This window comes from Rhinoderma darwinii, chromosome 3 (assembly GCF_050947455.1).
Source record: "Rhinoderma darwinii isolate aRhiDar2 chromosome 3, aRhiDar2.hap1, whole genome shotgun sequence".
In the NCBI taxonomy this organism is placed as follows: domain Eukaryota; kingdom Metazoa; phylum Chordata; class Amphibia; order Anura; family Rhinodermatidae; genus Rhinoderma; species Rhinoderma darwinii.
In genome coordinates, this window is record NC_134689.1 from 73,356,342 (window position 1) to 73,370,539 (window position 14,198).

A 14,198-nucleotide genomic window follows, 5' to 3' on the forward strand; every position below is an offset into this window, starting at 1 on the left:
GTGATGGTGGGGGGGGGGGTCTGGCCTCTGGAACTCCCACAATGCTTCACAACCCCTATGCAAATATCCCGCTAGGGCATATGGATGTGTTAGAGGGGGCGGGGGCTGAGTAGTGAACCACTGCAAAGAGCAGCTCCCTCTCTGGTTGACCCATGCGTTACATGGACAGTGCATTGTATCAGATACTGACCTCTTGTAGCGCCATAAGTGCGGTGCTTTGCCAGTAGTAAAACACGCCGCGGGAATACTTCAGGCAGATCTCTCTCACCTGCAAGAATAAAAGGGGAATATCACCGACAATAAAGAGGAGCAGCCGCAGAGGACACATCCACTCACCAGGCGGAAAAACGGGGCTTTCTGAATGAGCAGATTTGTTGATTTTTGGTACTTTCTTATTTCCATCAGCGCACGGGCTCCTGGGCGGTAGCGTCTTCTTCGTTGCGTGCTCGGTCTGTGACTTGTTTCCCCACTACCTGTAAGAAAGAAATCCATAATCATAGCTGAAAATGAATCTCCCGCTACATGGAAATTCACTGTCTGGCCGGGGTCACACGTAGGGTAAACACGGCGGATTTTCTGCAATGGATTTCATTGGGGAAACTCCACAGTGTAATACAGAAGCAGAGGAGTGGAGGAGATTCAAAAAAATCTCATCCAGACGCAGCGGAAAAAAACCCGCCAAACTTACCCAGATCTATCTGCTCCTGCGTTCAACAAGGCCTCCAGGGATGATGTCTCATCCCATATGACTGCTGCAGAACATCAGAGGGACACGTCACCATGGCTACGGGTAAGTATGGGGTTTTTTTTTTTTTTTTTTTTCTCTACCTACTATGGACATTCCAGCCGAAAAACTGCACTTTTTCAGCCAGAATTACCTCCGGTGCGCAGGGCCAATACGCTGTGTACTTTTACGCCGCGTATCTGCCCTGTGTGAACATGGCCTATTACCTTAATGTCCCCCAAGGAACATTAGGTAAACAGATTTAAAACATAACATGCTACCTGCAGCCACCACTAGAGGGAGCTCATTGTATATGGTTGTACATTGAACTTGGTAACAAAACAGTATGCAGTGAGCTCCCTCTAGTGGTGGCTGCAGGGAGACAAAATTATACCATGTAACTGTCTACGCAGGAGATTTAGAGCTCTGTTTCAGAAATCTGTGCTCCAACTGCTGTAAAACGACATTAAGAAATTAATCAGCACAGAATGTTGGACCTAAAAAGGATATAAATGTGGACGTTCACATTTTAGATACTTTTCTATGACTGATAATTTGGGGTCCATCAAGTCCCATTGATACCGGATTAAAGGGGTTGTACCACGAAAAGAATTTTTCACCTATCCACAAGATAGGTGATAAATGCCGGATCGCTGCGGGTTGTTAACAAGAGTACGGGTCCCAGAGTGGTGGTCACTCAAGTCATTCTCTATGGCAGTGGTCCCCAACCTATTTTGCACCGAGGACCGGTTTGATGCAAGAACATGTTTGCGCTGACTGGCGGGGGGGGGGGGGAGTGGGTGGAGGGGTTAGAGTCAGTTCACACATTGCGTAAATACGGCGTATACCTGTATTATAATGCGGAAAAATCGGCAGCATAATACAGTAGCAGCAAAGTGGATGAGATAAAACACGTCTCATCCACACGCTGCATAAACGGAGTAGAAAAAAGGCTCAGAAATTGACGTCACATCGCGGCTGCCTGCGCGGAGCCGCTCACGGCAGACTGCATAATTGGGCAAGGAGCAGTCAAACTTGACTATTTCCGTCGATCCCATAGGGAATGAATAGAGCGGTCGGACTGCAGGTTGGAAATTCTTAGATCCCTCATTTCATAATATATCTTCATGGGTGTGAGCTGTGTTCTCAGATTCCCTTCCCAGAGCCATATAGTAACGTGCTTCCTGCAACCACCACTAGGGGGAGACGATTGTGCACATGCATACAGCTCCTGTTGTGCCTATATAAATCAGTCCTCAGTTTGCTCCCCCTAGTGGCGGCCTTGTGCTACAGAAATTTCTGTATGTAACAGATTTTTACATGCATAGAAACGAACCCTCTAAGATATAAAGCTGAGAAACGGATTACAATCTAGTATTACACGACCCGAGGTTATCTGGAATTCATTTTTAAAATAAAATATATAATGAGAGTGATAAGATGATCAAGGTGCAACTTTCTCTTACTTGGCGGAGATTGAGGAGGAGCTGCAGGTTTCTTCTGTGGCTGCGCCAACTTCCTGCGGGACGAGCTTTTCTGGGGTGGTTTCATGATGATGTAAAACGCTGCTGAGAGACATACAATCAGTTAAGCGGATAAGAGATGGTGACAATTCAGCAGAATCACAGGTGACGTAGGATAAACGGAGCGGTTTTATCATTCCCCACAACTCCCCCCCCCCCCAATACCAAAACATTCAGGAGTCGGGAAGGTCGATTTTACTGCATCCAAGTCGCCACAGAGCGCTAGACTTATATACGTATATACTGACTGATGCCACCAATGCAAGTGACAAGAAAGTGATGACATTGACGGTGAAGATATGAGATTGCCGGATGTCAGTAATTAACGCACGCTGCATCAATGAATACAATAGATCCTCGTGACATCAATTACCAGAACAGCGACATCAATGATCTATTTAATAATGCGGCAACAGTAGAGCTACCCGCAGCAGATCCCGCAAGCAATGGGCAGAGGTTTGCAGACGTAATGGAGCCGTCTTTTCAGGCGTGATTCGAGGCGTAAAACGCCTGAAAATAGGTCGTGTGCACATAACCTTACAGAGAATCCGTAATCCAGACAAAGGTGGGAAATTTAAAACTGGAGCAAAGGAAAAGTGGAGCAGTCGTCATGGAAATGAAAGGCCGCAGCTGGAGGACGATGAGCTGCAACAATGCAGTACAAATATACAGAAATAAAACATCTAATAATCCATATGATCTCTAGACACGCAGCAGCGAAAATGTATAAAATCAACACACACGATAGACGAGGAGAAGAAACATTCAGTCGAGTGCGCAACTTTTCTTAGGACTCTCTGCTTTGTGCCGTTTCTCTGTTATTCCTCCTGGAAATGTAAGAATTGACAGCTGTGTGTTACCAGTTGGGGGTGTGTCCCTACACAAACTGACAACGTCCAATCAGTGCTGACAGAGAGACTGTAGGGACACGACCTTTGATGAGGAGAATGGCAACACAAAGTTATCTATTAATACATAAATTTCTAGGAGGAACAACAGAGGAACGGCACAAGCCAGAGATCTGAGAAAATACGCTCCAGAATAGTTATTTCATGGGGAATACAGGTATTTACTATAAGGGTATGTTCACACGCAGTGGTTTCAGACCTATTTCGGGCGTTTTACGCCTCGAATTACGGCTGAAAAAACGCCCCTAATACGCCTACAAACATCTGCCCATTGCTTTCAATGGGAATTACGATGTTCTGTTCGCACGAGCCTTAATTTTACGTGTCGCTGTCAAAATACGGCGCGTAAAATGACGGCTCGTCAAAAGAAGTGCAGGACACTTTTTGGGACGTTTTTGGAGCCGTTTTCTCATAGACTCGTGAAAACAGTTCCAAAAACGGCTTTAAAAAACGCAGCGAAAAACGCGAGTGGTTAAAAAAACATCTGAAACTCAGGAGCTGTTTTCGCCATAAAACAGCTCCGTATTTTCAGAAGTTTTTGCTCACTGCGTGTGAACAGAGCCTTACAGACACGTCAGGAGAAGTGACGGCTCCTCTTTAATAATATTGTCTGTATCCTGTATAATTCATGAGGACGCACGTGCTGCCCGGCGTGATGTCAGCGTCACCGTATCTATCAATGATTATACACTGAACTCTAGAAAACTGCCAGATACACCAGGACGACTGTATACATCAGAGTTTCCCAACCTTTTCAGGCTCGAGGCACCCCAGGGAAAAAAAATAATTCTCAGGGCACCCCTACCAAAAATTGTTTACAAAACGACAAAAAATGTCGAAAAACAAGCACTACACTCTTAGGTTATGTTCACACAACGTTTTTTTGTAAGGCAGAAACTAAAAGTCTGCCTCCAAATTCATTTACGAATTTTGAGGCAGATTTTGAATTGACAGCATTGTTTGACTTTTTTTGCCCACATTTTTTTTAAGCCGTTGAAGCGAATGCAAAAACCGCAGACAAAAAAGCACCAGAGGTCAGAGGCGGAAACCACTTGAAGACCATCAGCCCCCCACTCCCAGTAATGACCGTCAGCCCCCCACTCACAATAACGACCGTCAGCCCCCCACTCACAGTAACGACCGTCAGCCCCCCACTCACAGTAATGACCGTCTGCCCCCCACTCCCAGTAATGACCGTCAGCCCCCCACTCACAGTAATGACCGTCAGCCCCCCACTCACAGTAATGACCGTCAGCCCCCCACTCACAGTAATGACCGTCAGCCCCCCACTCACAGTAATGACCGTCAGCCCCCCACTCACAGTAATGACCGTCAGCCCCCCACTCCCAGTAATGACCGTCAGCCCCCCCACTCCCAGTAATGACCGTCAGCCCCCCACTCACATTATAATGACCCCTCAGTAAAGCCACCATCAGCCTCAGTCCCCCCGCCCCCCGATAAAATAACCATCTGCCCCTCCAGTAAAGGGACCATCACAGACAGAAAGTGTGCTTACCCCTGGGGAAGGAATAAATAAGGAGGTATAAGAACTACAACTCCCAGCATGCCCAGACTGTTGCGTGATATCAGAGGACATTATAGAGAGGAGGTATAAGAGAGAACTACAACTCCCAGCATGTCCAGACTGTTATTATGGGATATCAGAGGACAATACAGTGAGGAGGTATAAGAGGAGAGAACTACAACTCCTAGCATGTCAAGGCTGTTATTATGGGATATCAGAGGACATTACAGGGAGGAGGTATAAGAGGAGAGGACTACAACTCCCAGCATATCCACACTGTTATTATGGGATATCAGAGGACATTACAGTGAGGAGGTATAAGAGGAGAGAACTACAACTCCTAGCATGTCCAGGCTGTTATTATGGGATATCAGAGGACATTACAGGGAGGCGGTATAAGAGGAGGACTACAACTCCCAGCATGTCCAGGCTGTTATTATGGGATATCAGAGGACATTACAGGGAGGAGGTATAAGAGGAGGGAACTACAACTACCAGCATGTCCAGGACGTTATTATGGGATATCAGAGGACATTACAGGAGAAGAAGGTATAAGAGGAGAGGACTACAACTCCCAGCATGCCCAGACTGTTATTATGGGATATCTGAGGACATTACAGTTAGGAGGTATAAGAGGAAAGGACTACAACTCCCAGCATGTCCAGGAGGTTATTATGGGATATCAGAGGACATTACAGGGAGGAGGTATAAGAGGAGAGGACTACAACTCCCAGCATGTCCAGGACGTTATTGTGGGAAATCAGAGGACATTACAGGGAGGAGGTATAAGAGGAGAAGACTACAACTCCCAGCATGTCCAGGACGTTATTATGGGATATCAGAGGACATTACAGTGAGGAGATATAAGAGAGAACTATAACTCCCAGCATGCCCAGGCTGTTATTATGGGATATCAGAGGACATTACAGGGAGGAGATATAAGAGGAGATTACTACAACTCCCAGCATATCCAGGACGTTATTATGGGATATCAGAGGACATTACAGGGAGGAGGTATAAGAGGAGAGGACTACAACTCCCAGCATGTCCAGGACGTTATTATGGGATATCAGAGGACATTACAGGGAGGAGGTATAAGAGGAGAGAACTACAACTCCCAGCATGTCCAGGCTGTTATTATGGGATATCAGAGGACATTACAATGAGGAGGTATAAGAGGAGAGAACTACAACTCCCAGCATGTCCAGGCTGTTATTATGGGATATCAGAGGACATTACAGGGAGGAGGTACAAGAGGAGAAGACTACAACTCCCAGCATGTCCAGGATGTTATTATGGGATATCAGAGGACATTACAGGGAGGAGGTATAAGAGGGGACTACAACTCCCAGCATGTCCAGGCTGTTATGGGATATCAGAGGACATTACAGTGAGGAGGTATAAGAGGAGAGAACTACAACTCCCAGCATGTCCAGGAGGTTATTATGGGATATCAGAGGACATTACAGTGAGGAGGTATAAGAGGAGAGAACTACAACTCCCAGCATGTCCAGGACGTTATTATGGGATATCAGAGGACATTACAGGGAGGAGGTATAAGAGGAGAGAACTACAACTCCCAGAATGTCCAGGACGTTATTATGGGATATCAGAGGACATTACAGTGAGGAGGTATAAGAGGAGAGAACTACAACTCCCAGCATGTCCAGGCTGTTATTATGGGATATCAGAGGATATTACAGGGAGGAGGTCTAAGAGGAGATTACTACAACTCCCAGCATGTCCAGGACGTTATTATGGGATATCAGAGGACATTACAGTGAGGAGGTATAAGAGGAGAGGACTACAACTCCCAGCATGTCCAGGACGTTATTATGGGATATCAGAGGACATTACAGTGAGGAGGTATAAGAGGAGAGAACTACAACTACCCACATTCCCCTGGCTCCATTTCTCACACAACTGCTAAGAAAGTAAAGAAAAAAACCACTTACCCTGCCCAGTGTTAACGGCTCCTCTCCCTCCGTCAGGCTTCTAGTGGGAAGCGGTGGGCGGTGCTTGTAACGGACGTCCGCGCGTCACGTCTGCTACAACGTCGGGGGCGGAGCTTGTAGAAAAAAATAAAAAATAAAAAAATGTAATTTTTTTTTTTTGCCGTGGATGAGCCGCGGCACCCCTGAACAGCTCTCGGCACCCTGGTTGGGAACCACTGGTATAGATTATATAATAGCCCCACAATATAAAAGCCAATAAAAACCAAAAGGATCCCGCACTGCGTTCTTCCAGGTTATGTATCGCCCCCTTGTGGCTAATAGAAGAAGTACACAAAATGTTCAAACCATCGCTAAAGCCAACAAAACTATATCCTGATGTTTCATCTCCCACAATCTATAATAATTATAATACACGATCACCGCGCGGTCTCAATGACGTCATCAAAACCTCGGGCTATAAAGAAAAGCCTGTTTATACCCCTGGGTTCCAGGATGGGTCTATTTTAGGCTCGATGGGTTTCTATCAAGTTCTATAGAAAATGCTTAGAAACGTTGTGATATTAAAAAAAAAACTTTTATTGACATTAAGACCCCTTTACCAATGCCGATAATCATACGAGCGCTTGTTTTCGATCAGGCAGCGACGATCAGACGATAAACTGCACTGATTGGTCAGCTGATCACATCTTTTATGCGTCCCAAAAAAATCGTCGTTGTCCACTGCGTACAAACAGGGGATGTGCTGCCGACAATACGTAAACTGTACGAGCACGGACCATCGTATTAACCATCGCTCATCACCGTACAGCGTGCGTCGGCTCGTGTAAATGAGCACCGACTCACTGGATACATCGTTGATCGTGCAAGTTCTATCTAGTGAAACACTGTAAACAGGGAGGAGGGGGATGCAGCTGCAGTTTCTTATGCCCCACGCACGCGACCGTATTTTTCATCAGTAATTACAGCAGGGACTCTCTTATAGAAGTCTATGGGCGCTTCCGTAAATACGGCCGGCTATGGATACGCATCCGTACGCTGACCGTATTTACGGAAGCGTTGCTATGCAACATGCTGATGACATCATTTGCATCCTCCCTCTTTTTTTTTACGGATCCGTATATACCGATGCAATATGGACAGTATTTCGGGATAGATGAAAATACGGTCGTGTGCATGGGGCCTTACTTGGTGTTGCAATGAGGGGGAGGGGTAGCGGCTGGTACTTGCTAGTTATACTATTACTGATATACTCATTAAAGGGGTCTTCCCATCAGACACATTTATGAAGTATCCATAGGATGTCAGATAGATGAGGGTCCCACCTCCGGCTTTGTCTGATCTGTTTCCGTAACTCCCATAGTAGTGAATGCGGGTCCCAGAGGTGGGACCCCAATCTACCTGACATTTATGACATATCCGCTCGTTTGCTCCGGTCACACGGAGCTATGGTTGACACGGAGCTATGGATAACACGGAGCTATGGATGAGGGCGAGCGGTCGTTACTCCGATCGCTCGTCCCCATACGTTATTATCATGTCGGCAGCGCGTTTCTCTGTTTACACAGGGAGATGCGCTGCTGACAACAATAATATTTCACTTTTTTAACCCCTTCAGGACTGAGCCTGTTTTGGCCTTCAGGACGAAGCCGATTTTTCAAATCTGACATGTGTCACTTTATGTGGTAATAACTCCGTAATGCTTTTACCTATCCAAGGACCAGTTCAGTTCTGAAGTGGCTTTGAGGGCCTTATATATTAGAAAGTCCCCATAAATCACCCCATTTTGAAAACTGCACCCCTCAAAGTATTCAAAACAGCATTCAGAAAGTGTATTAACCCTTTAGGCGTTTCACAGGAATTAAAGCAAAGTAGAGGTGAAAGTTATAAATTTCATTTTTTTTTTACAAAATTCATTTGTAATAAATTTTTTTCTATACCACAGAAGGTTTTACCCAAGAAATGTAACTTATTATTTATTGCCCAGATTCTGCAGTTTTTAGAAATACCCCACATGTGGCCCTAGTGCGCTAATTTACTGAAATACAGGACTCAGAAGCAAAGGAGCACCTAGTGGATTTTGGGGCCTCCTTTTTTTAGCATATATTTTAGGTACCATGTCAGGTTTGAAGAGGTCTTGTGGGGCCAAAACAATAAAGACCCCCAAAAGTGACCTCATTTTGGAAACTACACCCCTCAGGGAATTTATCTAGGGGTATAGTTAGCATTTTGAACCCACAGATTTTTTGCTAAATTTATTTGAATTAGTTTGTGAAGATGAAAATCTACTTTTTTTCTGAAAAAACGTAGAAATTGTTAATTTTTTCAAGGAATAAAAGAGAAAAACCACCCCAACATATGTAAAGCAATTTCTCCTGATTATAGCAATACCCCATATGTGGTAATAAACTGCTGTTTGGACCCACAGCAGGACTTAGAAGGGAAGGAGCACCATTTGGATTTTGAAATTCTGATTTTGCTGGAATAGTTTTCAGTGCCGTATTGCGTTTGAAATGCACTGGAGGGAACAAAATAGTGGAAACCCCGGAAAGTGACCCCATTTTGGAAACTACACTCATCAAGGAATTTTTCTAGGGGTAAAGTTAGCAGTTTGACCCCACGGTTGTTTTGCTGAATTCATTGGAATTATTCTGTAAAGGTAAAAATCGACTTTTTTTCTGAAAAAAGGTAGCCATTTTTAATTTTTACAAGGAATAAAGGAGAAAAAGCACCCCAACATTTGTAAAACAATTTCTCCCGATTACGGAAATATGCCATATGTTGTAATAAACTGCTTTCTGGACCCACAGTAAGGCTTAGAAGGGAAGGAGCGCTATTTAGCTTTTGGAGCTCAAATTTAGCTGAAATGGTTTTTGGGTGCCATGTCGCATTTGCAAAGCCCCCGAGGGACCAAAACAGTGGAAACCCCCCAAAAGTGGAAATTAGAACCACTTAAAGAATCTATCTAGGGATATAGTGGGCATTTAGACCCCACACGTCTTTTGCAGGATTTATTAGAATTAGGCCGTGAAAATGAATATCAACATTTCTTCCACTAAAATGTTGCATTTTTTCAATTTCACAAAGGATAAAGGGGGAAAAAGCTGCCCAACATTTGTAAAGCAATTTCTCCCGAGTACGGCAATACCCCACGTGTGGTCATAAACGGTTTTTCATTAGAAAGTAATTAACCCTTTCTGGACTGATCCATTTTTTTATTTTCCTTCTTAGTTTTTTCCTCCCCGCGTTCCAAGAGCCACAACTTTTTATTTTTCAGTCAATAGAGCGGTATGAGGGCTTATTTATTGAGGGACGAGCGGTCGTTTTTATTGGTACCACTTTTTGGTATATACAACTTTTTGAGCACTTTTGATTCCATTTTTAGGTAGAGCCAAGGTGACCAAAAAACAGTGATTTTGCTGTTTTAAATGCTTTATTTTTCACGTGAGACGCTCCATACATCACCCCCCACACTAAGACATGCTATGTCGTGGTGTGCGCAGGAGTTAATGTGCAGCGGATGGTACAGAGTGAAAATTACAATTTTCCACTCATATGCCATTTTAGTGCACTACATGTTATGCCCAGTTTGTGCCACTGAAGACGAATACCTCATAAAATATTAAGCGGGTTCTCCTGGGTATGGCGATGCCATATCTATGGGCGTAAACTGGTGTTTAGGCACGCTGCAGGGCTCAGAAGGGAGGGAGCGGCATTTGGCTTTTGGGGCGCAGATGTAGCTTGGTAGTTGTTCTGTTTGGGGTTTTACTGGTGTTTCAGTTTATAATGTGGGGGCATATGTAATCTGTGCGGAATACATCAGGGTACATGTTATCTGTGCGGGGTACATCAGGTTATAATAAGAGGGTATAATAATGCAGTAAATACATAATAATCCATAGTTATGTGGTCAGTGTCGCACTGATAAAAGGCGCCCGATCTTATCCGCTTTTGGAACACTCTGCACATTTTGCATCGCCATATTCTGAGTGCCAGAACGGTTTTATATTTTTTCCACCAGAGCTGTATGAGGGTTTAGGGTATGTGCACACGCTAGCTGTCATTTACGTGTGAAAAAACAGACTGTTATCAAGAGAAAACAGCTGCCTCGTTTCACACGTAAATGCTCCTCCTCGCATTTTGCGAGGCGTCTGAGACGCTCGTAAATCTTGAGCTGTGCTTCATTGAGTACAATGAAGAACAGCTCAAATTACGTGGCAAAGAAGTGTCCTGCACTTCTTTGCCGAGGCAGTCCATTTACGCGTCGTCGTTTGACAGCTGTCAAACGACGACGCGTAAATTACAGGTCGTCTGCACAGTATGTCGGCAAACCCATTCAAATGAATGGGCAGATGTTTGCCGACGTATTGTAGCCCTATTTTCAGACGTAAAACGAGGCATAATACGCCTCGTTTACGTCTGAATATAGGTCGTGTGAACCCAGTCATATTCTTTGCGGGGCAATCTGTAGTTTTCATTGTTGCCATTTTGGGGTACCAGAAATTTTTTTGATCACGTTTTATTACATTTTTTGGCAAGCAAGGTGACCAAAAACCATCAATTCTGACACTGTTTTTTATTCTTTTTTTTAATGGCTTTCACCCTGGGCTATAAATTACCATTATATTTTATACTGCGGGTCGGTACGATTACGGCGATACCATATGTATATAATTTTTTGATGTTTTGCAGCGTTTGCGCAATAAAATCACTTATTTATAAAATAAATTATTTTTTGTGTCACCGTATTCTGAGAGCGATAACACTTTTATTTTTCAGTCAAAAATGCGGTGTAAGGGCTTGTTTTTTGCGGGACGGGATGTAGTTTGTATTGGTACCATTTTGGCGTACATGCGACTTTTTGATCACTTTTTATTGTATATTTTGGGAGGGTTGGTAACCAAAAAATTGTGATTCGGGCACGGTTTTTCGTTTATTTTTTTCGCGGTGTTCACCGTGCGGGAAAAATAATATTACAGTTTTATAGTTGGGGTCGTTACGAACGCGGTGATACCAAATATGTGTACTTTTTTTATCGTGTTAATTTTTTTCCTATAATAAAAGACTTATTATAGGAAAAAAAGCATTCTTTGTTTATGTCACTTCTAACTTTTATTTTTACACTTTTTCAAAACATTTTTATTATCTTTTTTTTACTTGTCCCACTAGGGGACACTTAGACTTGCAGCTTTGATCGCTGCTAGAACGTAGTGTAATGTGTTCTAACTGACATTGTGACGTAACTGTCACACTGACAGGAAGCATCGGAGGACCGGCCGGAGGCTGTTCCTCCGAGGCTTCCGTACATGGCAACCCGGAGGTCATTGTCTGGCCTCTGGTTGCCGTGAGAAGGATCGCCAGCCCCCGCAAATGCATGTGGCGGGCTGCCGATCCGCTGTAAACCTCTTCAATGTGTTGATCGCAATCGACCACCACATCGAAGGGGTTAATTGCCGATTTCAGCGGCGACAGGCCGCTGATCGGCAACAGGGAGAGCAGGGCTTACACCCTGCACAGTTAACCGCCGCTGCGGTGTAGCTCCGCGCGGCGGTTAACTGTCAAAGCACTGACGCTAGTGAACGTCAAGGTGCGCGAAGTTACTGCACACATTGACGTTCATTAACGTCAAGGTGCGGGAAGGGGTTAAAACGATACGACCAGCACATGATTGGGTGTTTGCTCGTTCATCTGCGGATCGCTGCCCTTTTTACACAGCGCAATTATCAGCAACGAGCGTTATATGAATACTTGTCTGCCCGATAATCGTCCTGTGTAAAGAACATTTTAGGCTAAGTTCACACTGAGTTTTTTGACGAGTTTTTTTTACGCGGAAACCGCGCTGCAAAACTCGTCAAAAACTGCCCTAAAATGCCTCCCATTGATTTCAATGGGAGGCGTCAGCGTCTTTTTCCCGCGAGCAGTAAAACTGCCTCGCGGGAAAAAGAAGCGACATGCCCTATCTTCGGGCATTTACGCCTCTGACCTCCCATTGACTTCAATGGGAGGCAGAGAAAGCGTATTTCGCTGTGTATTATGCCCTCGGCGCTCAATGGCCGCGGGCGAAAAACGCAGCGAAAATCGGCGTGCAGGGAGAGGAAAATGTGCCTCAAACTTCCAAACGGAATTTTGAGGCAGATATTCCTCCTGCAAAAAACTCCGTGTGAACATAGCCTTAGACTCATGTCCTGGTTACTACACTTCAGTGGAAAGCTACCGGCAGTCGCCACTAGGGGGAGCTACTGTAAATGTATTTATATTGTGCTAACTGACGTTAAAGAGGCTCTGTCACCACATTATAAGTGCCCTATCTCCTATATAAGGAGATCGGCGCTGTAATGTAGGTGACAGTAATGCTTTTTATTTTAAAAAAAACGATCTTTTTTCACAAAGTTAGGAGCGATTTAAGTTTATGCTAATGAGCTTTCGTAATGCCCAAGTGGGCGTACTTTTACTTTCGACCAAGTGGGTGTTGTACAGAGTAGTGCATGACGCTGACCAATCAGCATCATGCACTCCTCTCCATTCATTTACACTGCACTAGCGATATAGATATATCGCTATGTGCAGCCTCATACACAAGCCCTAACATTACTAGTGTCCTGATAATGAATAAACATGACCATCCAGCCTGGAAGTCATGTGTACTCAGAATCCCGACACTTCTGAATAAAGATCGTTTTTTTAAATAAAAAACATTACTGTGACCTACATTACAGCGCCCATCTCCTTATGTAGGAGATAGGGCACTTATAATGTGGTGACAGAGTCTCTTTAACCCCTTAGTGACCATCCCATTGTAGGCCCTAATGACTAAGCTATTTTATTCGTTTTTCTATAGTCGCATTCAAAGAGCTCTAACTTTTTTATTTTTTCAGCACCCCACAGGTGTCTCATATATTTTATTAGAAATGGGCAGTGAAAATGAAAAATGACATTATTTTCAAATAAGACGCATCATTAGTTAAAAATGTTTCATTTTCTCAACAAATAAAGGAGAAAAAGCACCGTAACATTTGTAAAGCAACTTCTTCCGAGTAGGGAAATACCCCACACGTGGTCATAAACTGCTATTTGGACACACAGAAAGGCTCTAAAGGGAAGGAACGCCATTTAGTATTTGGAGTGGAGATTTTATAAGATTCGTTTTTTGACACCATGTTGCATTGAGCTATAGTACCAGTACAGTGGTACCCCCCATGAAAAATTACCCCATTTTGGAAACTAGATTCCTCAAAGAATTGATCTAGGGGTGTAGTGAGCATTTTGACCGCACAAGTGTTTTGCAAAAATGAGTAAACAATAGATGTTGCAGATTGAAAATTGCTTTTTTCCACAAATATGCCATTTCAGTGCCCAATGTGTTGTGCCCAGCTTGTACCACCGTAGACACACATCCCATAAATTGTTAAGCGGGTTCTCCAGAATACACCATATGTGGTCATAAATTGCTGTTTGGGTACACTGCCAGGCTCAGTTGGACCACCATTTGGCTTTTGAAGCGCAGATTTTGCTTGTTGTATTAGTGTTATTTCAGCTTATAATGTGGGGGCATATGTGAACTGGGCA

The 14,198-nt window shown here is 44.1% G+C and overlaps 1 protein-coding gene across 1 annotated transcript in view; it reads right to left on the reverse strand.

The window, feature by feature from the left end:
- Positions 1–14,198, reverse strand: part of LOC142748955 (histone H3-like centromeric protein A) — a 46,387-nt gene that overhangs the window by 737 nt on the left and 31,452 nt on the right. Inside the window, exons 2-4 of the mRNA XM_075856403.1 lie at positions 2,191–2,289; positions 337–473; positions 191–268 (exon numbers count right to left, since the gene is read on the reverse strand). Coding sequence (XP_075712518.1) covers positions 191–268; positions 337–473; positions 2,191–2,275 — 300 coding nt within the window. The 5' untranslated portion in view covers positions 2,276–2,289. The remainder of the gene's footprint in view (positions 1–190; positions 269–336; positions 474–2,190; positions 2,290–14,198) is intronic.